Consider the following 25,241-nt stretch of genomic DNA (forward strand, 5'->3'; position numbering starts at 1 on the left):
CAAGTCGGAGAGCAAGACATATCAAAACATAGGAACGAGAGTGGAAAAAAGTGATCATGAAAAGTTATAAAATGACGTCTTTGGCTAAAAAAAGTAAAACGGCAAACGACAAACGAGGGTGAGAAAAAATAAACCCAAACCAACCAACCAAACAAACAAACAGCCATGAGACATTAGTGTCATCGATAGCTCTTTCCTCGGTTGAGACTCTTCCCTCTGCAAAACAGACGATCATTTTTTAAACATGTTTCATGTGAAGAGCTGGTTTCTCTCTGGACAAATCAGGAACATAGTGTATATTTTTACTGGCGGAAGGAGGGCTCTTACTGATCACATACTGGCGTTTTATTGTTTGCCCTCCACACACTGCACTCATCTTCCATGTCCAGATAATACTCTTCACAGATAATGACACCCAGACACACAAACATGACGTAGTAACACTTTTATCACAGTCTGGACAGGAAAAAGGAGAGAGAGAGAGAGAGAGAGAGAGAGAGAGAGAGAGAGAGAGATAAAAGTACAAGATGTCAGTGGAGGATATAATTAATTCAGACTTTTTCTCTGTACATTATTAATAAGTGACAGTGAGAAGCAGTGATCAGTGTGACACTCCACACACACTTTCCACGCACCGCAGCCCCCGACACGTCCGTGAAGAATGTCCCGAAACGCTACAAGATCTGTGTGCTACGTTTTATAGGCCTCTTCTCGCGGGAGGCATCGCTCGCGGGCCCCTCGTCGCAACCTTCATCGGGCCCCTTCCCCGTCTCGGAGCCTCTTGCCGTGGGCTACATGAAGCTGTTAGTTAGGAGCCACGTCGGGGGCCACGTCGTCACGATCACAGGAGAACATGTGAGACATACTGTAACTGGATGTAAAAAGGTACTGTTCAGTTCCTTATCCCTTATCCGCGAGGGCCGTCGGCGGAACGGCGTCTCCGAGAGGCGCCACATGGACACCGACAGCAATCGACAGCAACCGACAGCAACGACGACGTTGTCAACGCACTTCAGGGACGGACGTCGCTCGAATGCAGGTGTCGACGCTCTTTCGTTCACCCCAGCCTGTACACAGCCAGAGACCTTCCTCCTTCCGCGTGACCTAATGGCCCGTGTGTGACGGTTAGCCACGTGGCACGGCTGCGTGGACCAGTGCATGTGCCCCTGACAACATCTCATTCGCCGACGTCGCGTTTCCCCTCACGGTGTGAATTCCACTTTCCTGGAAACCAGCCATTCCTGTCATTTTTGTCCACTCTAGAGGACGTACATTTTGTCGGTACTTCTCCTCACCTGTCCAGGCCACAGTGTTCCTTCTCATTGCACCTGCCACAGGACGTGCTGTGCCGTGAAAGGACACCTGGACAACGTCCCAGAAACCTGAGGAGTTCCTCCAAAAACCCTTTCTTGCTGGGTCTCAGGAGGGTGCAAACACCAGGGGAACAAAAAAAACAACTCATTACTTAGCTTGCGTGCAGTACTCACACTCACACCATTTCAAGTGAGAAGCTCATATATTCACGTCCCCAGAAGTCGCAAGTCTGAAGGCACCGTGTCAAGAAGGACGTCAAACCCGCGGCGTGAACGGGACGTCTATTCGGGATATAAAAAGCGAGCCTGTGAGAACAAAACGTGCGCTATTCCATTTCCATTCCTGCCCAGCGAATGCAAATAAAGACACAGTTTTGTGTCACATCAATATAAATAGATGAGAAATGAGAAAATGCGGTTCTGCTCACCAGCTGAGTCCGTGTGGGACCGAAAGACGAGGACAGGGACGAGCGCAGAACATGGGGCTCGAAGGGAAGGATAAGAAGGAACCCTTGAGAGCAAAGTGACTGGTCCAGAAGCACAATCTCTGCGCCCTGCATCGAACCCTGAACCTCCTTTATTGCACTCGGCGGACACACAATCTACTGTTTGGTTTGTTTCCCTTGGATTTCATCGGTATAAAAAGTCTATCTCCGCAGAGTAAAAAAATAAAAATCCACTTTCAGCAGGTCAACGGCGACTCACCCTACTCGCTTAAATAATAGTAACAACAGGTAATAACAACGGCAATAATAATAATTATTAACAATAATAATAAAAAAAACCTGCACGTTCACAGAAAGACAGTAAAACACGAACCCACTTGAAGTTCAAGCTGATATGTGCAAAATGTCCCGTTCGCTATAAAAATATGTGCATACCCAGACACCCCCCCCCCCCACAGAGCTGACAATAAATAAATGACCCTGTCAGTGTGTCCGGCTGAGTGGGGGGACGGGGTGCCCTGATCGATGTCACCCGTCTCTGGCCTCCAGTGGTGATGTCTGCCAGGGGTCCAGCTGGTGCTACGCCTGCGCATTGTCTCGGTCCTCCTTCCCGGAGCCCGCGGCACGGACCGGCCCTCTCTTCCTCAGTGGGCTCCTGGCGCTGCACGTCTCCGTGGGTTCCGGCAGGCCTCCGTTCTGCCCACGGCCGCAGGACGGCGAGCCAGCGGACGCCTCACTGTCCGACAGGACCTCGGACGTGCTGCTCAGCGAGCTCAGGTCTGACTGGTCGAAGGAGAGCTGGTCGCGTCGGACCGGGAGGGGGTCGGCGGGCGGCGCCGGTTCCGCGGCATCCTGAGGGTACGCCTCGCAGGAGGGCGTCCTCCTCCGCAGCAGCGTGCTGCTCTCTGGGGGCACGGCGAGGGATGCAACGGGGGGCTCCGTGGGGACGCAGGGCGGGCTCATCTTCTTCTTCCTTGGGCCGGCCGGGCGCCGAGGTGGCGGAGTCCTGGGGGTCGCGCCCTGGCCATCGTCAGCAGGGAGGCAGATTTCGATGGAGTGGCGTCGGGTATCTTCTGCCCACGACGGCTTGGCCAGGAAGCCGTGCGCGTCCACACTGTAGAACTTCCTCAGGTCCTTGTCCTTGGCGCCACACGCCGGCAGGTGAGCGGCACTACCACTCTTCGGCGGCACAGGCAGCTTGGCGTCGGGTGCGGCGCACGGCGACAGAGAGTGGCTGCGTGTGACAGGCTGGCCGACCCCCACCAGTGACCGTGCCGAGCTGTTTATGTGCCACACCTCCTCGTCTTCCAGGTCCACCAAGCCAGGTGGCAGGTCGTTGGGTCGAGACGGTCGGCAGGGGAGGCTGCGCCGCTCAAAGGGCACAGCGCTGGAGGCGCGGAGCCGGGCGAAGCCGTGCCCCTCAGGGGTGGGAGAGGGCGGTACCAGGCTCTCTGACACAGGCACACGCAGGTGCAGACTGCGATGCCGCTCCAGCCGCTCGACACTCTGAGTTTCCACGGAGTCCCTCTTCACGGCCCCCTGGAGGACACACACAAGCACGTGAGACGTGGCTCGGGACTCAGACCCCCGTGCAACGGACACGCGCGCTACCTGTCTGCGCAGCGACCTGCTGCCTCCGGACGAGGGCCTCGGCGGCGGCCGTATCCTAGGCGGCTCCTCGCTCCCATCCCACGGAGCCGCGTCAGGGACCTGCAGCAGCAAGCTTCCCACGCAGGGCTGCGAACGGACGGACGTCACAGAGCCTGTGGACACGGATGCAGAGAGAGTCCCTCCTGCGGTTTGGCAGAGGTCATAGGTCGAACCCCACCCAGTGTGATCCCCAGAGGTGAGATGTTACCTAAGTGGTGGCTCTGCCCACCGGGATCATCCTCTGGCAGGGTTTGAGGGGCGCTGGTCGGTCTCACTGGGCGGAACATGTAGCTGTCGTTGGGCAGGGAGTGCATCCTCGACACTGACACCTTCTGCAGTGAGAGGGAACCTTCCTCAGCAGGGTAAAAGCGGGACTCTTCATCCTGTAGACAGGTGAAACACATCCACTCACCCACATGTGCATCTCTGCCGCTGAACGTGTAACATTCTGTACTCACTGGCTCCTGAACTAACGGACACAACCGGCACTGGAAGTCTGTTCGTAACTCACGTTGTTTGTAACTCAAAGTCACTTCAAAGTCACGGTCAATAAGAGATTAATAATACAAACGTCTCCTTACGTCTTTACTGGCTGCTGTGTTCTGGAAAAGTCTTGGACATCGCTGTAATTAACAGAAACACTTTGCAAGACAGTTTTAATATTCCATTCAGTTTGAACAACACAACAATTAAAGCAAAATATGTGCTGGGTGCCGATTCTCGACTGATTCTTCCAACAAACATGCAGAGCGTTCCTTATCTGTTAACCACCGACACCAAGGAATACCAAAGACGAGCAGTAAACACTGCGGGAGTGAGTTGAACTGAGGGGGTGCCACACTGCCCTTCTGTTTGGCTGCTCTTTACCGCCACCTATGGGCTCGGAGGGCAATCACAAGCTCCGTTTGCAACACGGGGAACCAGCGTGTATCCCAGGCAGCGGAAGGAAAACCGATTACACGCACGGTCGATTGAGAAAAACATCCGTCTCGCAGCGTTTTACGAGCTCCAGGGCTGTGGATGATCGATAGCACATTCAGCCTGAATCTTCTGCGGATGCGATAATGGAAGCGGAGCGACTCTGCTGCACTCAGATCAAATTTAAACCCCGGGGCTCTAATGTGGTTTTAAGTTGCACAGGCCCCGCGCGGCGATTACGGCTCCATCTAATGAACGCTCTGCTAAACGATCCACATTTAGGGACTGAATGTTTAACCGCGGTAAACTGTGCCCTTGCCATCCTTGTGGCCTTCGCAACAGCCGTCGCACTTAACCTCTGAGCAGCTACCGCACCGTCCCGCATCGCTGACCTGTCTGGAGGAGGTGGGCACCGGCCCCACATAGGTGGCCCTTCCCTCGGAGTCCAGTTCGACGGTCCCCGAAGCGGCACTGAGGCGGCGCGTCGTCTCCGCCTCCGTGTCAACATCCAGCTCGCCATCCTCCCGGGCCTCCTTGTTGCTCTCCTCCAGGTGCTTCATGAGCACGGCCACCACGACGTTGACCAGCACGAACTGGGCGATGAGCACGAACGTGACGAAGTAGAGCGGCGAGATGTAGGGCAGGTAGCTCAGGCAGTGCTTCTCGCTCTGACACTCGCGCAGCGTGTCCTGCAGGGGGAGCCACCGTCAGGTCCCCGTACAGCCAAGCCCTCGGTGCCTGGGGCTCCGCCCTCCACATGTTCACTTACCTTCATGATGCCGTTCCAGTTGTCCCCCGTGGAGATCCTGAAGAGGGTCAGGAAGGCCATGCCAAAGTTCTCGAACGTGGCGTGTCTGCTGAGCCCCTCGCACGGGTTCTCGTCTGTACACTCTGCAGCCCACACAGAGAGACGACCATGAAATTGGCGGACCATTAGCATGGACAAGTGGCCTTCACGTGAGTTTCATTAAGTAGAATTCCTCCTTATTACCTCTTATAGCGATGACTGAGTGACCCCCCCCGATCACCATGTAACATTTTCTGCTCGATTTAAGGAAACACTGTTCACTTTCATTATTTCCATCAAATTATTTGCACTTATATCAAGGTGCAAGTACGACAATTGCCTCAGTGGAGTACAGAGCGCCCTCTTGTGATGGAGGTGCGGCGGGAGCAAATATAGGCACAGAGATGCTCGGGAGGAGAATACAAACCCAGCTTCCCAAAGAGCTCCACCCCCAAGGCGGCATAGATGAAGAACAGGAGCATAAAGAGGAGGCCCAGGTTTCCCACCTAAGGGGAGCAGACGGATAGACCGGGTTTGAGACAGACAGACAGACAGACAGACACACACACACACACACACACAATCTAGATGATCTCAGATCTTGCCTGCGGTAAGGCCTGGACCACAGTGTCCAACAAAGCCCTCATGCCAGTGGCCATCTTCAGCAGCTTCAGCACTGCGAACACAGTCAAAGTGTTAGTGCCCGCAGGTAACGGCAAGATGCTCCTCTCAGAGCGAGCAACAGGGGGCGCTACCTCTAGCAATCCTCAACACACGCATGATGCGGATGATGGTGGGGTTCATGGGCAGGGCGGCGCTGATCTCGATCTCTTCCAGTATGATCCCCAAGATGGACAGCAGAATGATCGCCAGGTCCAGCTGATTCCATCTGAGCGGGAACAAAGCGGACGCTTCCTTAACCCTGCAGATTCCCTCAGGCAGGGCAGGCCACACCCACAGAAAGGACAGGCCACACCCCCTCGCGAGCACCCCCTCCCGGCCGGTTCTGTTACCTGTCTTTGAAGAACCTCCGAAATCCGAACGCGACGAATTTCAGCAGCGCCTCAAGCACGAAGACCACAGTGAAGAAGTAGTTGCAGTATTTGAGAGCCTCCTCGAGGTACTGCGGGACAAAATGTGTTCAGATCTTTAGAGTTCAACAGGGTGCTGAAACGTGCTCATTCAGTCCCAGCACTGAGCGCAGTGAAATCGAGGTAAAGTCAGCAGGCTTCCGCTGTTCTCTTCCCGAAGATTAAACAGATTTGATTCCCTTTTCAAAAAATTTCTATGTGTTGCAGTGAACACAAGCTGTTTTATCACTACGCCAACAGATGGCAGTAAGGAGCACCCTGAGAAATCAGCAGAGTGGCACCACTGCGATCCAACTCACTTCCACAGTGTTTACAGTTACTATTAAACAGGAGTTTGTGTAGGCAACACATTTTAATTTTGTCATTTACATTTTGAAAAACGTTTTTATTTACTGTAAACTACACTAAAATTTAAATCAGTGTTCAAATGTAGCAGAATTGGTGTTGAAGATTTTAAGGTCCTAAAGAGTGAAAATGATTACGCTTCTGATTGAGAATTTGGCCAAAGGACAGATTTCTGGTCACAGCTGAGTTCCAATTTTGAGTAGTCGGTTCTCTTTCAGTCTGTCCAGCTTGAACAGTGTAAAAATACCTAATTGAATAAATGGGTAAAGTGTGAAATTTTAACTTATGCTGGTTCCTTTAGCCACAGGCAGCTGCAGATTAAGGGAAGCAGTAAATTTGTGTGTGGTGTGTGTGTGTGGTGTGTGTGTGTGTGTGTGTGTGTGTGTGTGTGTGAGAGAGAGAGAGAGAGAGAGAAGCGGCTTACCCGGGGCTGGTTGTAGTGCTCCAGGGACATGGTGACCACATTGACCGCGATGATGATGGTGATGAAAATGTCCAGGTAGTGGTTCGTGCACAGTGTGTGAATGTAGAGCCGGACGGGGGAATAGTTCGCGTAGTACGGCTGCTGCTGAGCTTCTGAACACACAACACACAACACACACACACACACACACACACAGAGAGGTGTAAAATTGGTTGCCCCACCCATTGCTGTGCTTTGCTGCACTGTTTCATGCTGGTGCCACATAAGAAAATCCGTTCCAGGGAAATCTGCATTTTCACAAGTCGTATGAAGTGCTGTCAAACTCAGAACATCCATGAGAAGACATCCAGAGCCGAGCCTCCGAGATGCGTCTCTCACTGGGGGCTCATCGTGGACCGGACGGCATGTGGACTGAACCGTGTTTTGAACATTTCATCCCTGTCTTTGACCACATGAAGGAACAGGAACATGAGGAATGAAGTCCAGAAGAAATGGAAAGATGAGGAGACGTGGACTGGAGACTCGGCTCTGGGCTCGAAGACATGCTGTCCAGCCGCTGTCTGGGGAATCCACCTTTTAGTGCAAATTCTGCAAAACAAAAAACTAAAACATCATTCCGATGTTGATTTTCACGTGGGGACGTCTAGCTGGTGAATGTGCCAAATGTCCTCAAAGGAGCAGTGGCACAGTCCCAATAATAAGTACTGGATCGGGAAATTATTACTGATATTTATTTATATTACAGGAATTGTGAGCTGAGAGTTAAAACATTGATCACCCTGGGGAAATAATTTCTCAGTTTAACCTTTCCCAGGCAGACGTCCCTCTGTCCATCACAGGCGCCACAAACTCTAGGAATCATGCAGACAGGAGACCGTCCTCCTCTGGAGCTTCGTGCCGAAAATGGTTCTTTGCAGTGCTAATTGCCGGAGACAGCGCATGGACACGTCCACAACAATTAGCACACAGCAAATTCACTGACAGGATGTGATCGGGGAGGGGTTACCATAGAGAACTACGGCTCGTTTCATTTATTATAACTATGTCTGACATTTATGCTGAACCTAGACCTGCAGATTCTCAGCTTTGGCCCCAATGTTGTGGAATGAGCTCCCTGTGTCCCTCAGAGCTGCTGAATCCCTCCCATAATGAGGGAGGATCTCAAACCCATCTCTTTGAGAGCCACTTCTCTCCTGATAGCTCCATAAATGAGTCCAACACTATCTGCCATAATTATCTGTGTATTTGCTATTTGATTATAACCTCCGTAGGTGGGATTCAATGACTTCCCTCTGTCCCTCGGAGCTGCTGAATCCCTTCCATCAACATTATCTGCTGTGATTATCTACGTATTTGCTATCTGAATGTCACTTCTATAGGAGCTACTGGAGGGATGTGAACCAGCAATATAGTGGTGTCAGACACACAAGCTGTGCGTCAGTCGTCCTGTTTCTGTCTGAAGCTCTAGGTCTTGTGTTGAAGCACTGTGTTTACTCTGAGCTGAACATCACTTTGGAGAAAGGAGTCTGATTGATGCATAAACACAAAAGTAAATGCAAACAGCGGGGCTGCAGCTCCCAGGTGTGAGTTTTCACGTAAACAGCTGACAAATGAGTGTGTGCAAAAACGCTGCGCGTGGGTTTTGTCTTTTCACCTCAATTCACCGAGGGACTATTGTCTCTGTGACAAACCACGCGGTGATGGAAATGATGTGAAAGCAGTTAGGGCGCAGGGCCCCTAAGGACTTCTTATTGGCCCGGACTCAAATGCAAAGAGGGGGTCACCGGGCCAGCGTCCCCGCCCCCCGACTGCCTGAAAAGTGTGTACGTTACGTGTGTTTTCTCTCCTCTGTCCGGGGTCTGGGTGCGGTGCTGCTCCCTGCTCATGCTCAGGCTGGGGGGAGGGGCACATGCCGGGGGTTGGGTGGGGGCCGCTCAAGGCCCCCAGAGAGGCTCAGAGATTTGTTACCGACCCGACGGCCGGCCCGGCCCGCCATTCTCCTTACTCCTGCGCCTCCTGTTGAGCCTGCGCATCTGCTTCTCCTCGCGCCGCCGAGCCTCCTCCTCCTCCTGGTCCTGGCGGCACTTGTGGAAGTTCTCCACCACGACGCCCACAAACATGTTGAGCACGAAGAAGCTGACGATGAGCAGGAAGGAGATGAAGTAGAGCAGCATCCAGGGGTTGTGGTTGCGCACCGGCTGTGGGAGGGAGACGAGCGTAGCGAGGAGCGTCAGTCGCACTATACACGGACTCGTCACGTTACAGGCAGTTATGGATTTTCAGACAGGCTCACATCTTCCATTTTGCTTCTATCTTTATTCATCATAATTTCATAATTGCTTTTCCCTCAGTTAAATATTTTCTTTTATTTTTCTTTGCAGCACAGCAATCTATGTACGCACACCGAGCCAAAGTAGGGTTTTGTGGCCGCCTTAATTCAACTCACTTCCACAGTGTTTACAGCTCGTGTCCGGTTTTCATGCACGTTGGTGATCGATGATAAGGTAAAGAATGCTGCACATGTTTATGGGATACATCAGTCAATGACGAACAAGAGTTTTTTTGCTATTTTCACCAGATTTAATCTGACCACAGCTCAAAAATAATAGAAACATTAAAATAAGGCTTACAAGTATTCATCCATTTATTATCGTTACATCAAAGACTTTTACAAAAGCTAACCAGCAAATAAATGAAGGGATGTCTGCATTTTCTGCCTTTTATTGTCCGCGACTTAGTGCTGAAAGTGGGTGTGGAGTTACACACGAAACGAATTACGAGCAGACTTCTGGTCCCAGTTGCGTTGGCCATCTGAAGCGCCGCTGCCCCACGCGGTGTTCAAAATTCGGGAGCTGGGTACGGGCTCGGCCGTATACAAACACAGAGACCCCGAATTCACGTCCCTGCCGGAGCTGTGTGGTTTCCTGCACTGCACTTAGTAAACAGAACTGTGTAAAATACTCTGTTTTTGTTTCTAAAAGTGTTTCGTAATAAATTATTAATTCAGCCATTGTTTTGTGCTGTGTACTGCATCGCTTGCAATGACCTGTTTGTGTCAGTTTCATCACTGACATTGAGTGGCGCCACTCCCGCCGCTGGGGAGGAAGAGCAGCAGGACAGACGGACACGGGGAGTGCCGCGGTAACACCGACACGCGCGCTGACCGCTTACCTGCTGGTCCACGCCCACCGCGTCCAGGCCGTCGTACATGATGTTGACCCAGCCGTCTTTGGAGGACAGGACGAAGAGCGCCATGAGGGCCTGGCGGGGGGGGGACAGCCTCGAATCGAACACAACGTCACCTTGTTTACCGTGAATTTAGAGCAGTACGCAGTGTCCCCCTCACCTGGCCCAGGTTGTCGAAGTTGTACTTCCTCTGGACCCAGCGGTAGCGCGCCTGCAGGCACTCCGACTTGTTGCTGATGTTTCTGACGTCGGCTCCCTCGCAATGGTAGAACTTGCCCTTGAAGAGCTGCGAAGCGCAGGAGTGTGAGGCTGTGAGGAAGCGCCGTTGTCCCGAGGATTTCTTTACTTTACTCTTACTCCAAAGGGACGCACACCAACCGCTGAACGTCTCTCTCCGTACTGTACTGTACCGTGTTTACATGTGTTACACACCCCCGACTGTACGGTCACACTGGGGGTCGCCGCTCACTCTCCACGCCGCGACACTCAAACGTCTGTTTTACACTCCACGTGTCAGGCAGCCTTGAAGTGTGTTTTACCGTGTGTTACCAAGCATTCTACCCATGAGCTGCCAACTTAATGCCGTTATTTTATTAGACCATTTTAATGCTGATGTTATGAGAACAAAATGTATGTTGTGCACAAGCTCACAGCAGGCGGGAGACCTCGAAGGTCCAACAGTTAGTGCAGTGGCTAGAGCCGTCCCCTTGCGAGGTTCTTACCCTTAACTGGTAAAGTAGTTTTGGTAGTAGAAGCGACTCTGCTGCACACATGGTTAAATCAGGGTAAACAGCCGAACGCTACAAGTCGCCTTTGAGAGAAGCGTCCGCTACATAAATAAATGCAAGTGACATTTTGTGGATGCGTGTCAACGGTGGGGCCTTGTGGGAAACGGCGTGGCTCGGCGCGCCCACCTGCACTCCCAGGATGCCGAAGACGATGAAGAACGCGCAGCAGATGAGCACGATGTTGCCAATGGGCCGCAGGGACGTAATGAGCGTCTCCACCACCAGCTTGAGCCCCGGGGCGCGGCTGATCACCCTGCGGGGACACCCGGGTCAGCAGGAAGCTCCGCCACAGAGACGACGGCGGCCCTCGGGAGGGGAGGGGGGGACGCGGGGCTCTACCTCAGGGGCCGCAGGGTCCTCAGCAGGCGCAGCACCCTCAGGATGCCCAGGATGCGGTTGCCACCGGCGGACGCCAGCAGCACCAGGACGTCAACGATGGAGACGAAGACCAGGGCGCCGTCCAGCACGTTCCAGCTGCTCCGCAGGTAGCTGCCTTTGCCCGCGCAGAAGCCAAGCGCCACCACCTGGAAGGGCGAGGAACGCTCTGTCCTTCCACATACACCTCATTCCAACACGCAGAAATGCAAATGTGGCTTTTCCTGGGCACTTTCCACGCGTGTTGTACAGGGCTGTTTTGCATTCCCTATGAGGTAAACGTGCTGTATGGCTGGGACTGGGACCCCTAGAGCACCTCCTCTAGACCCCTGAGCCCCGGCACATCGGCTCACAGCTCACAGCAGATGCACCTCTGCACAACACAGCGCAGCAAACCACAGCAAAGACACAGGCCGGAGTAAAGCAGAGCCCTCAGCCCTGCTCCTGGGGCGCTCCTGTTGCTTCTCATTGCACAGACTTCACCGGTTCAATTCGGAGCACAAACGTGGAAGTGCCACATTTTTTGGCATAAGACACGTTTTAAAATGCCAACTGCATCTTGTGCATTTTTCCAAAAAAAAAAAAAAAGAAACTAGAGTACAGTTCATCCTCAATCCAGGCCCACCGCCTCCCCATCATCATTCTAGTGTATCATATATGTGGCAAAGTTTCCCAACAGGTGGGCATTAAATAAAGTGTTTTTGTGTTGTACATTTAATGTTGTGTGCTTGCAGATGACTTGAAATAAAGCTGTTTGTTTGTCTTTTTTAACTAACTATCATTTATTTTGCCCAGTATCCTGCCACTAGACAGATAAATTACCACTGATGTTAATGAGAGGTGGAGACTGGTGCAAATATGACTAATCCTTCCAAAAAATATTTTTATGTTATGTATTGACAGCTGTATGCACAAAAATCACTTTGAAAGTACAAACTAAATGATTTTTTTTTTAACAGTTTGGGTTTCTTTTTGCTGATTAACACTTAAGAGAAAAATGAGTAATGATCCTGATGTCACGCTGGAAGATTGTAAACACCAACTCTTTCAAATCCATTTTTCTAATAAAATTCATTAAAAAATAAGTAAAATTTAATAATAACGTGTTATTACTAAAAATTTTATGCAAGAAAATCACTTGAGATATTGAAATAAAAATGATTTCATTGTAATTTTTGTTACACTGGAGATTTTTTTACCAATTTCTCCCCCAATTTTTGTTTTTTTTTTTTTTTTTTTTTTTTAAATTCTGGACAATGAACTAGAAACTAACGCAGTGACACGCTGGGCTGTCCGGTCACCGTCCGCAGTGCGGTCACAAAAGGATGAACTGTACAGCCTAAGATGATGACGGCCAAATCTCATTAAGCAAAGATGGACACGGAGGAGGAGACAGCGGTTACCAGGACCAAGGCTGAGAGACGCACACAAAGCACAGGAACCCACAAACCCGTAGGGAAGAAAGCGTGTTACCTTCACGGCCATTTCAGCAACAAAGATCACAGTGAACACGTAATTGGAGACACTGAGAAACACACGCTCCTGCAAGAGCAAAGCAGAACAACATCCACGTTTGACAGAGTCTGCAGGAACAGTTCCAAACGGGCGGCAGATCGCTACGGCACGCGTGGCGCAGCATCCGTCTCGCCGTACCGTGCTGTGGGCCGGTATGTCGGGCCGCTCCAAGGCGATGGTGATGCAGTTGAGGAAGATGAACAGCAGCACCACGTGGTCGAACATCCTGTGCGAGATGAGCCTCTGGCACGCCCTGCGGAACCTGCGGCCCAGCGAGAGGGGGCGTCACCCTGCGGCACACGCTCACCAGGGCGCTGACGTACATCCGTCGGGGACGGCGTACTCACTGGTTGTGTGGAGAGAATGCATAGAGGGACCACTCGGCACGCTCGATGCACCACCTGGGCCGGAAGCTCTCCAGAAACTTCCTCAGGCGGAACGCACAGCTCTGGAAGGGGCCGGGAGGTGGGGGAAGGTCGGGGAGGTGGACAGACACAACTAGCGACACCAGGAGTGAAACATGCTCATGCTGGCAGTTGTGGAGAAACAAGGAGTCCGGTGGGTTCAAGTCCCCCCCTGGTTGGGCGTGTTGCTGTACTCTGGAGCGTGGACCTTTACCGGAACACTCTGCTTGCATCGAGTTCAATAGTCTGGTTACCAACCAGCAATACGGGGCACACTGACTGCGCTTCCACAATCACATGATGCATCTTTTCATCTGTTATTTAGGCTTTTTTTAAACTCCGAATTGTACATCACTTTGGAGTAAACAAAGGTAACTGTAAGTGCGGCACGCTCGTTTTAAGTGTGTCGCCACACAGTGGAGGCTTTCTACTCGCCAGGAGAAGGATCACCTCCCACGGAGAGTGCTGGCCAATCTATCAAGCCGAGACACCGGCGTCCTCGCAACAAGAGGAGAAATTTTGTTGTTTTCCTGATTGCAGCTGCCGAGCAGCAGAGGCGACTATGAGCACGGCGCAGCGCAGCGTGGGCAAGGGTAGCGACGCCGTACGGCAGGGAGTTCGGAGCCTCACTCACCTCGTCCGCATCCTCGTCCACGTCGGGGTCCTCTTTGGGGCGCTGCGGTCCCGGTTCGGCGCAGGAGGGCAGCTGCGGGGTCCTGCTGCTACAGTTGAGACGCTTCCCCGACAAGCACGCCGCGGGGTCCAACGAAACGGGATGCTGCTGCAGCTGAGGAGGGGGCGTCCCGCCCGGCACTCCGCCCTCGCCGTCCGAGTCGTCGAGGCTGCCGCGCCCGTCTCCCGAGAGCAGTGACTCTCGCTCCCCGGACGTGTCGCGCCGCTTCAGGCTGGGCGCTCGGCTCAGGCTGTTCCAGCTGGAGCGTCGGCTGCCCCAGGAGCTGCCAGCCCCCCGCGGGGCACTAGGGGAGCTGGGGTGGCTGGACTGGGGGACAGAGAACGCGAGACGGTCACTCCTTAAGTTTCGCACACCACTGGTGTGCCATGACCTCGTAACTCTACTGACTGACTGATGATTTTAATAGTTTTCTTGAACATCTTAGTTCAATTGGAGTTTTAAACGTACCTCTATCTTGGCGCTTGTTTGCGTGTTTCAAGCCTGAAAAATTAGTAATGCAATTATAATGCAATTAAATTATAATTAACTATAGTCAGGGGTAGCTTGTACTGTAGTGGTTACAGCTGTTGCTTTTGGACCCAAAGGTCGCAGGTTCAAATCCCACCTCTAGCTGTAGTACCCCTTGAACAAGGTACTTACCCTAAATTGCTCCAGTAAAATTACCCAGCTGTGTAAATAGATAAACAATTGTAAGTAGCTAAACACCGTAAGTCGCTTTGGGGGAAAGCATCAGCTAACTATATTTACTGTAAATATAGTTTCGATGGAGAGCACTGCCAGAGCCACACACAGTTAAGCCTCAGTGGGCTTTTCTTCGATGTTCTTATGTCCACGTCTGAGTATTTCTGATTTTAATCACTCAAAATAGTTGTGTGAGTGCAAAGTGCCAAGGCAAACTTCTCTGTTGGAGGGGTGTTCGTTTCCAGCTGGCTGCGTTATTTTCCAGCTTTTGTCATTTTATCTATGTGGTATTGTATGCCTGAGCGCTGAAAGAGATGGGAAAGTTGTGCTAGTCCCTGTCATCCACTGAAGCCTGGTTTGTCTCAAATGAGCATGTGAGTAATTTGTCACAATTTGGTTGTGCAATAGTCCAGTTTGTTTTATATTTCTTATTGTACGTGGAGTTTAACAAAGGAGAAGAAGAAGAATTGCTGTGCCAAGATAATTCAAATATCACAGATGGAATTATAATTAATCAGATTATCCTGTTCAAAGCACATCTTTCACAGAACCCTCATCTGATGGATGCAAGCTGAGGCAGAGCGCTTGGCAAATGGGGTGGCGTGACTGCGCCATGCGACCTGCGATGGGGGCTGCAGCGCACTGCTCACCAGGGACCTCTGGACGCAGACATGGGGGTCGATGGAGGCCCCGCTGCCCCTGCGCGAGTCGTCGAAGCCTTGCGTGGACTCGGCCCCCAGGGAGCCCTTAGGGGTGGGGGTGGGCGTGGCTGCAGTGCGCATGATGGTCGGTGTGGGTATGCAGCCGCTGGGCTCCATGTGGCCATTCGCCACCATCATTAGAAAGCACGTCCTTGTTTCTGGAGAAAAGCAATGCAAGGGAAGCATCAACCCTGGACTCTCCCTGCAAAGGTGTTTCGACATGATGACGACCAACGTATCGCTATAGCAGGCGATCGGTGTCTTCTAAAAATACACTGAGGAATATTAATCAGCGTGCAACTGCGACTTACGTAACACGGCCCATCTGCATGAAGGCTCTATAGGCCAATTCCTGTGTAGATGATCACATTTCTGTACACTCTTCTCATGTGTCTACAATGAGCTCACGGAGCAGCAGAATCCTTTGGACAGCCAGCCCTACATGGGTCACCTGAGACCTCAGGTGGGAGGTACCATCCCAGGAAGTCTGAGGAGGAAGCTGCCCGAGGGGTCCGTGGGAAACCGACGGCTTTGGAAGTAGTCAGGGTGTGAGGATGAAAGGGGTATATCACCTGCGGTGTCACCTGAGGTGTGGATTTCCATCTGCTTCTCCTCCTCCTGGCAGGTCACCGACAGCTTATCCTCGCTTGCATCCGACTTGTTAGCATCTCCCTGCCAAAGCAAATGAGGGAATGGACGGTAAACAAGCGACCAATGACGTCGCTGTCGCCACCACGAGTATGTTTGAGGGGACCTCCCTCCCAATGCCCTCCTTTGCCAGCAACCTGTCAAAGTTCTGTCGCCACGGGGCTCAAGGATGACGGCTGTCTTACCTCCGCCTGAAAGCCCTCCACCAGAATGGCCACCAGCAGGTTGAAGAGGACATAGTTCCCAAAGCTCATGAGGGCCACAAAGTAGAGGGCGGCCCAGGGCGTAGTGGAGGCCATGCCATTGTACAGCACCACGTTCCAGTCCTCCTGGGTCAAGATCTGAAGGCCAGAGACCACATTCAGAACACAAGACCCCCCAGCAGCTTCATGGTGGACTGGAGGGGCTGCTTCAGGTCCGCAAGCTTCATGCAGCCATGTTAGACTTGTTAAACTCCTTTTTTTTCCCAGATGATGAGCCAATGCCTAATAAACAGCCCTCACTGATCACTGATGAATGAGGTTGACAGGCCACCATTCCCTAGCTGTATAGATCCAAATACCACAAGCGGGAAGACCATAGTACATGGACAAGGTCAAAGGGACATGACCCCATACTATGACCATGGAATCAAGGGAATGAGAAGCCATTTGGAAGCCTGAGGAGCAGAAGTAGGTTCTCCCACTGGGCTATTTTCTCCACCCTGGAAGCCCCTTCCCACCATTCTCGAGACCCACCGCCCTCACCTGAAACACAGTGACAATTGCCCACAGCAAGGAGTCAAAGTTCTTCCTGTCCGGGATAGTGTCTCCATTCTCTGTCCTCAGACTGAACTTGCAGCCGAAAAGGTGCATTCCGAGAATACTGAGAAGAAATACGAGAGGAGACACCTTAGCCGACTGAGACAGCTCAGCATCTCCAAACCGAGACACCGTCATTGCAGCGTAAGAGCAGAAGTGCCAAGAAGACGAGAAGTTCAGAAAGTTGAGGGTCGTACCCCAGGAGCCGAAACATTGTCATATCTCCACATGAGAACCATCCTCAATCTGAACTGAGTACCTGAAGATGAAGATGAAGAGCATGAGGAGCATACAGAAGGTGGCCACGTTGTCCATCGTCTTCATGAGCACTACCAGCTGTCGCCGGAGAGCGGGCAGGAAGCGCACCAGCTTGAGCACGCGAAGCAGGCGAAAAGTGCGCAACACCGAGAGTCCGCCCTCCGCCTGGCTCAGGATCTCCCACACGCTGCGAAGACCAAGGTACATGGACACACTCTGCGACTGTTCACGCACATCACAATCGCTTAACCCGGGTTGGAACCGCTCATCTTTTCGGCAGGGCCGAGACAGAGCCGGCAAACCTGATAATGACGATGATCCCATCGAAGATGTTGTAGGGGTTCCTGATGTAGCCCACAATGCTGAAGGCCAGGAGCTTGAGCACCATCTCCAGAGCGAACATGCTGGTGAAGACCACGTTACTGATCTCCAGGATGTCCGTCAGCTCGTCGGGCTGCCGCACAAAAAAAAACGGGTAAAAGGCAACGAGCTCAGAACGACTGCTGCACATCTGGTCCGAGCTCTGCTGGGCAAAGATTACGTCGGCATTATACCAGAATTACAGAGGGCTCACGCTGGCATTACTTCGGCCTTAAACTTAACACACCAAATGCTGCTACCGTTGCTCGCTGGTGTGAGGGGACTCTTGCATTGAAGAGACTTCACAGGCAGACACTGTTGTCCAGCTTCCCTCACCTGCTGGTGGTACTCGATGCCCATGCTCAAGGTGTTCACCAAGATGGCAATCATGATGCCGCGGTTGAAGTACTTGCTCTCCGCAATTCTTCTCAGCTTGGTCTGGAACTTGTCCCAGTGCCGGATGGCTGAACGACGCCCCCCGTGGGCCCCTCCCCACTTGCGTCCCGGGTCACGGGTGAACTCGAGCACTGCCTCACCCTCCGAGCCGTCACTGTCCGTGTTGCCGGGCTCACGCCTGTCACAGTATGGGCAGCCAATCGTCTCGAGCTGCAGCCAACTAGGGGTGGTGCCCCCTGCTGGGAGGTGTAGGCCTTTGCAGGGAACAAGTGCTAATAAGAACAAAGAGTGGCACAAAAATCGTCAGTAAAGCAAGGGAGTATAGTGATCTTGAACTTACCCTGCTCACGAGCAAACGTGTGCTTGGTGTAAAGGTCTGGCGTGCTGTAGCCCTGGGTGTTACCCGACGTTTTCTTGCCCTTTCCCCTGGGGGTGGCAGCCGTGTGACTGCAGAGGGTTGAGGGCACAATGATGGGGTAGTTCATGCCATCTCCGAGGCAGTTTTGAGGCCTCCAGAAGTCAGTTGTCTCCAGGGTGTCCCGTGGCCCCTGGCTGCCATTGCTGAGCGGGTAGTGGTGATGGTAGGGTTGGTGTTGATGATGCTGGACGAGGTGCTGGACGGAGCGACCGTGGCGCCCATTGCTCCTCCGGCCCCGCCAGCGTCTGGCCTCTCCCCCGGCGCTGTTGGGATTCACCTTTTTGCGGCGCTTCGTCTTCCACCTGCCATAGACACGCAGCGCCCGGCGCTTGAGCTTGCGGTACAGGTGGCCCACGTACTTGAGCAGCTCCTCGTAGCAGGTGCCTGGTTCGGAGAAGCTGGCCAGCGTGCTGTCGTTGGAGAGGAAGCGCGCCCGCTGCTCCTGCATCAGCTGGTTCTCCCGCTGCTTGGTCTCCGAGAACTGCGTGGCGATCACCACCAGGCACAGGTTGATCATAAAGAAGGAGCCCACCTGAGGAGGCAAAGGCAGCACTTCCTTAGTCGCCCCCGACCTCTGCGTCTTCCTCCTCTCACCACGGTCGGCATGCGGAGCTGCTACTGTACTCTACTGCTCTATTGTCCCATCCTTCTGAAAGCAGCGCTGACCCTGACCTCATCCCCTGGGCCTCCTATTACTGTAAACGGTGCAGTAGGTCTATTGTTTATGGAACTCCCAGAGGTCACTGCTCCGCAGCGCTCGTGTGCCTCATTATGGGCAGCCGGCACAGTTCGCTACCCTCTGCAGAATTACATTATCCTGAAATTACATTATTTATACATAAGCCCCAGCACAGGAAAGTAGTTACACGCTAATGCGTTTGCATCGAGCGAATGTTGAATTTAAGTGTTCACTATTGTGGCGCCTGGTACTTACGATGATGAGCAATATGAAATATATGAAATTGTAAAAGGAGTGCGCGTCCATGACGTAGTACATGATGTCCACCCACCCCTCAAGGGTGATCACCTGTGGGGGCAGAAAAGAAGAAAGGATAAAAGGGAGATACGGACACACGTCAAGGGGGAGGTGGCGGAGAGTTGGAGTGTAGGAGGAGGGCGGAGCATAGTGGGCTATAATGGGAGGAGCACGGGAGGTATGTCAAATGGTAGGAGGAGCATGCCAACCACATTGAGAGGTGCACAGAAAGAGGGGCATTGTGGGAAATGGCCTGAGATCCATAGACAGCTGTCAGCTCAAAGCTGGTTTACTGTGACACAGCTAGAAGGACACTAACGTCTACAGAGCTCAGAATACAACTTTCTTACTTCACTGATTTACATTTACTGTCTATTTCTTACACTATCGACTGTCTGTTTGCTTTATTTATTCCTGTTACTCTAATTTCCTTTGGGGTCAATAAAGTATCTGTCAATAGAAAGTCATATTATGAAAAGATTGATAATAGAGACACCACATCTTTTTCACAGGCTAGGTTGTATACAATTCTTTAACATTTTTCAGTAAAAAAATATACTTTTTTTTAATGAATGCAAATTGTTGTTACAATTTCGAAATAAAAACATTTTGTCTCCACAAATTCCAATTCAATGTTAACTGTGGAATGATTTATCCCATAAATATGTGCAGCATTCCCTGTCTTACTGTTGATCACTGACACTCAAGAGCATAAGACATGAGCTGTAAACACTGTGGAAGGGAGTTGAATGAAGGCAATCCCACACTCCTACTAGGTTTGGGTGCTCTATACTGCCATCTAGTCGCTGGGCACATGAAAACAGGATGCCCTCATTGTGATGAATCGAGAGTCGGTTTATAATCGAATCGTTACCCTCTGAATCGTAACTGAATCGAATCGTGAGGAAAGTGAAGATTCACACCTCTAGCAGGCGGTGGAGTGCTGGCGCTCGTACCTGGAAGATGGCAATCCAAGCGTATCCGATGTTGTCAAAGCTAACAGCCCCTTTGTGAGGGTTCAGCTCGCCGGGCCGGCACACGTTGTAGTACTGGTTCCAGTTGATGCAGCCAGCGGCGCTGGTGGCGACAGGCCCCTCCTCTGTGTGGTTGGAAGGGGCCACGCCGAGGTGACACTCGACCCCAGCCTCCTTCAGCGGCGGCACGTTGTGACAGCGCAGCATGCCGTTGTCGCGCACCGATGAGCAAATGAAAGGTGTGTCCTCAGTCTCCTCGTGCTTGTAGTAGGGACTGAGGAAGGACAGGTTGTGTGTCCTAGCGAGGGAATGCAAAACACGGTTACAGGCAAACGCCTTTGCGATGCTCTCCGAGCAGTTCTGTCGGCCACGGTGTATCAAGCATACAGGTCATATAAGAAGCCTGGGGGCTCGAACCCAGCAGCGCGCACAAAGTGAGGAACGATGATGGGAAAGCACTCAGGGCGCTAACGATAATCAGGTTTGAACTTGAGTCACAAGGATGCGTTTTGGCAGGATGCCTTCGCCAGCGTGCACGAATGTCCCGCGAACAGTGACATATATCTAGTAGAGGGATGAGCTCTTCCTTCGGATGAATTGGCTTTGAGACGCGCAGAGCTGTGGAGCACGACTGCTCTGACTGTAAGCCGCGAAGAAACAGCGGACACGTCGAGGGCTGCTGGCGAAACGCTCTTTCAAATGGCGCCGACTGTCGGCCTGTCAGACTCCCCGGATGGTGCTCCGCTGCTGATTATACACACAAAGCTGCGCTCCACAAACAGCGGCTCGGTCACCCGCAGAGAGTTTCCGCTCAGATCCCATCTGTCGGCACTCTCTCCCCACCTACAATCCCACCCAAAGTAATTAACAAATTAAGTGCACGCTCTGCAGCTGAAGCGCCAAAGCGAGAGCAACAAATTGCCAGCGACACAGCTGTGATGAAACACAGTGTTGTCGGTGTCTGGCGGAGTGCCACTGTCCTGCATCGTGGACAACAACAGTGCAACAAAAGACGGCTGGTCCTGAACAGAACGCCGACACAGGCAACTACGAGATTCATACGGGGCCCCGAAAAGGGAGACTGCGCTTATCCAGCTCCAGAGCTCCGACCAAAACACCTGAATATGTTCAGGTTACGTGGTGTAAAAATCTTCAGCGCAGCTATAACAAACAAAAATACACACACACACACACACACACACACACACACACACACACACACACACACACACACACACACACACACACACACATTTTCAGAACCGTTTGTCCCATATGGGGTTGCGGGGAACCGGAGCCTACCCGGTAACACAGGGCGTATGGACAGAAGGGGAGGGGACACACCCAGGACAGGACGCCAGTCCGCCGCAAGGCACCCCAAGCGGGACTCGAACCCCAGACCCACCAGAGAGCAGGACCCGGTCCAACCCACTGCGCCACCGCACCCCCCGATACAAACAAAAATACTTTGCCAGAATTTTTCTTTTATACTTTTTCAATTGATTATGTACTATACTTGGGCTACTCAGACTCAGTTTGGGCTGCTGATCGATTTACCCCATAAACACGGGCACTTCATCTTGTTATTGATCGCCGACACTCAGCTATCTTCTATATTCATAACTCAACCATCCATAACAGAAAAAGAGGTCTGTGACTGGTATGTTTGCAAACTCCTGTTCTCATAGTTTACATGCCCCAAGACATGCTGACACAGGGAGGTGCATTCTGGTGCTCAGAGCCTGGGGGGTCAGAGGTCATGGGACTGGGTTCACCCACCTCCTGAAATCATCCTCCAGGAAGCAGCGGTTCCTCAGCAGCCCCGCCCACAGCTGCACCCCTACGATGCCGAATATAAAGAAGACGAAGAAGCAGAGCAGGAGAACGTTGCCTAACATAGGCAGAGTATCAAGTAGCAGGGTCACCAGGATCCTCATACCTGCAGAGAGCACACAGAGACATCAGCATTCACTCTCTCACACACACACACACACACACACACACAAAATACCGGCTTTCCCTGCGATCTGCAAAAGCAGAGAAGGACCCAAAGCAGGAATAAGGCCGTCCGAGTAATGCCACATATATTATGCACCGCAAAGGTCACGCTCTTTATCACTGAGCATCAAATATTGTGATATGAAATACAAGCTTGACTCCATCACATATCTGCACGCTGTGCTGCTCTCCTGACACGAGAAGCGAAGCCAGGTGCTCATTCACCTCCGGTTCTAACACTAATATCCACGTCAGCTTTGGCAGGATGCCCATATTCAGAAAATCTGCGTTTTCCGCCTCACTTTGCATTCACCTTGCCTGTCTGTTTCTGTTCATGGATGCAGCACATCGACGTTGCTGATGTGCAAACACATTCAACAGCGTAAAGGGGACGGTTCCCTCCATTTCGGTGCCTCACAGAGGGATTAAGCAGACAGCGAGCTGCACTGCACGCCGACACAAAGAGGAGCACGAATAATACCAAGAACAGTGTAATAAAACAGGTGAGAATCAGGAAAACGGCAACAAAGGGGTGGTTTGAAGTAGATGCTGGTGTTAAATGGTTTGATAAAACTTTTCAGGGCGAAAAGCTTTCTCTACCCTGTCTGCACAGCTCATTTCTTAAACTGTGGCTGCTGTGATTTATACTTGACATGATACTTTTTCTGAAGGTTGTGCGTTATATTATTATATTTTGATGAAAATGTATAGCATAACGTTGATGGATCTACTTTGATAGACATAGTCAGACGATACGGCCGAGGACAAAGGTGTGTCCGGCTCAGGCCTCTGGGGTATTCTGAGAAAGAGGTCTCAGCTAAGTGCAGAGACATTTTAAAGGCTGGGCTTTGTAAATGGAAGGATTTAAACAAGCAGAATTGTTAGGAAAAACATTTTTCTCTTCCTCCAGGTTCAACCAGAGCCAAGTCCAGAAACAAAGGCTGAGGAGCTCAGGAAGGAGAGTCACAGCAAGGAGGACTCACCTGACACCTTGAGTTCCTTCAGGACTACAACAGCCTCATACATCCCGATACCAAAGCTACCTATGAATCTGGACAGAAGGTCTGATCTCATCAGGATAAGAGAATGCTTCAAAAACATCAAGTAACATGCTGGCTTTACTGCTTAACTGGACCTTGTTTTGACACAAACCCATGGAGCTCCAGCTTCACGCGGTTTGAGTGTTTTTCCGCGCGACTCCAGCCTGGATGTCTACGCATGGCCCAATGCACTTTCCCAAATCGCAGGAGAACAGAGTTAACATGTCTGAGAGGAAGCCCTTGACTCCTGAGGTATTGCTCAAACAAACCCATCGCAAACGCGTAAGGTCTCTTTTTTCTTGTTGCCTGTCCTCCAGCAAGCTGGCAGAGGCCATCTCCGTGTTTACGCAAACCCTCCGAGTCAGAGATGGGCCTAATAAGAGCACATTCCACGCACACTGTGCTACTAGCCTGCCATTTCCTGGAAGGACGGTACCTGCTCTTGCTCACTCCAAGATACACTGGAATGAAGCAAGGGTTTGGGTCTCTGCCGACTGTCTTACTTCCAGAGTTCTAGGGAAACCCACAATGGGTTGGACACTGCCCTGTTGTGCTCTATCCCACAATGCCCAGGCCTTTTCCAATTGGCTGCCAGTACAGCGGAAAGCATCGGCATCCTGTTCCACTGCACTTAGAATGATTTCGGCAGGTCCAGGCAGTCCTGGCGCTTAGTGCTAACACTTTCCTAAATCAAAGGTACGGTCCATACCTTGTCCCATCAATCCTCATGAAGCAGCACTTACTGGGGACCCTGTTGATGGCTCTCAGGGGCCGGAGCACACGCACAGTCCGGATGGCTGACAGGCTGGTGTTGTGGCCATCCAGCGAGTACTCCAACATCCTAGAGCGAAGACAGCAAAGATGACGCAAGGTCAACACCCGTGGGAAAGAGGAGCAAATGGCCATTCTTTCACCTTTCACCTAGCAGGGCCTGTCACTCACTGCCCTCCTCCTCTCCAGCAACATAATCAAAATTCCTTTTTGAACCCACATGCCAGAACGTACATCAGCACAAAGCTGTCAGGTTTAAGTCAGGAAGGAGACAGACCCGAGGCCAGAATTCTCAGCCAAATATGACAGTGGTGACAGTGTTTAGAGTTCTTCCTTCCTGTCCCCTCATGAAGGGGAGTGGTAGAGCCAGGGAACTGAAAATATTAACTTGCATCTAGAACATTGAGGATTGGGAAATCCAAATTCTCCAGGACATTTAACCTCACAGAGATGACAACTGATTCCCATGAGTCTTGCTCATCTACCGGAAGATGGTGGCAGAGGTGGGATTTTAGTGGTGCACCAACCCTGCCATAACAATGAAAAAGTCCAGACGGTTCCACGTGTCACCCAGGTAGCACTTGGGTCCAAAGATCCCCAGGGCCACCATCTTAATGACCATCTCCACAGCGAAGAAAGCAAAAATGAAGTCGTCGAATGCCTGTGGACAAGGAAGTTGAGTCATAGATGTACATTCCCTGACATGCCGGAAACATTGTTAGTCGTTCTATCGGCTCTTTCCTTCATATTTTACAGTTTTGCACGGCACCTTCAGAACATTAAATAAAGCAATGTGGATCAAACACCTGGCTCAGAGGTACGTCATTAGCTGCTTACCAGGTGCCTTGTAGCCCAGGTTATTCTTAGCTACAGAAGTTTCGTTACTCATCCTGGCTAAGACCTACAATAACCCCAACGGAGATGAACTCACCTGCAGGATGGCACACCACTGTGACTGGCACCGTATGTCTTCGCATGGCTGGAACAGGCCCAGGGTCACGCAGTTCAAGAGGATGACCAGCATGCTCACGCGCTCAAACCATATGCACAGGGGTCAAGGACAAACACCGAACCGAGAGAAATCCCTCACTTGGTCCTTAAAGATACGGGTCACTCTATTTTACATGGGTTGGCCACTGGCTGGAAAAACTAGATTTGGTTTCCCTGCTTCAGATGAGCCATCTAAAATAACATCTGGTCTACTTTTTCACTGAGAGCTAAATGGAGCAACATATAACCTGTATGACTAATGGACATTGAAGAATAAATTTCTATCTCAGGATA

At 51.6% G+C, this 25,241-nt stretch overlaps 1 protein-coding gene across 4 annotated transcripts; it reads right to left on the reverse strand.

The window, feature by feature from the left end:
• Positions 1-25,241, reverse strand: LOC108941609 (voltage-dependent T-type calcium channel subunit alpha-1H-like). 4 transcript variants are annotated; one of them, XR_003797863.1, is made up of 34 exons: positions 24,889-25,241; positions 24,485-24,618; positions 23,930-24,027; positions 21,928-22,087; positions 20,131-20,446; positions 19,133-19,225; positions 18,121-18,730; positions 17,721-18,034; positions 17,327-17,478; positions 17,026-17,211; positions 16,713-16,830; positions 16,152-16,307; positions 15,891-15,990; positions 15,268-15,476; positions 13,877-14,242; positions 13,186-13,286; positions 12,977-13,100; positions 12,797-12,865; positions 11,288-11,472; positions 11,075-11,201; positions 10,321-10,446; positions 10,146-10,235; positions 8,980-9,172; positions 6,975-7,126; positions 6,128-6,237; positions 5,870-6,003; positions 5,720-5,790; positions 5,542-5,620; positions 5,097-5,218; positions 4,720-5,016; positions 3,618-3,792; positions 3,371-3,522; positions 1,742-3,298; positions 1-1,595 (listed from the first exon to the last, which is right to left on the reverse strand). XR_003797863.1 is itself a non-coding variant. In XM_029254041.1 (33 exons), the coding sequence occupies exons 1-33, from the start codon at positions 24,979-24,981 to the stop codon at positions 2,339-2,341; spliced, it is 6,372 nt and encodes a 2,123-aa protein (XP_029109874.1). In that variant the 5' UTR covers positions 24,982-25,241; the 3' UTR covers positions 1-2,338. The 4 variants fall into 4 exon arrangements, 2 of the variants coding, with proteins under 2 accessions (XP_029109874.1, XP_029109875.1); XR_003797862.1 differs by having other exon boundaries at positions 1-1,619; XM_029254041.1 differs by having other exon boundaries at positions 1-3,298.

This window comes from Scleropages formosus, chromosome 8 (genome assembly GCF_900964775.1).
Source record: "Scleropages formosus chromosome 8, fSclFor1.1, whole genome shotgun sequence".
Lineage (NCBI taxonomy): Eukaryota > Metazoa > Chordata > Actinopteri > Osteoglossiformes > Osteoglossidae > Scleropages > Scleropages formosus.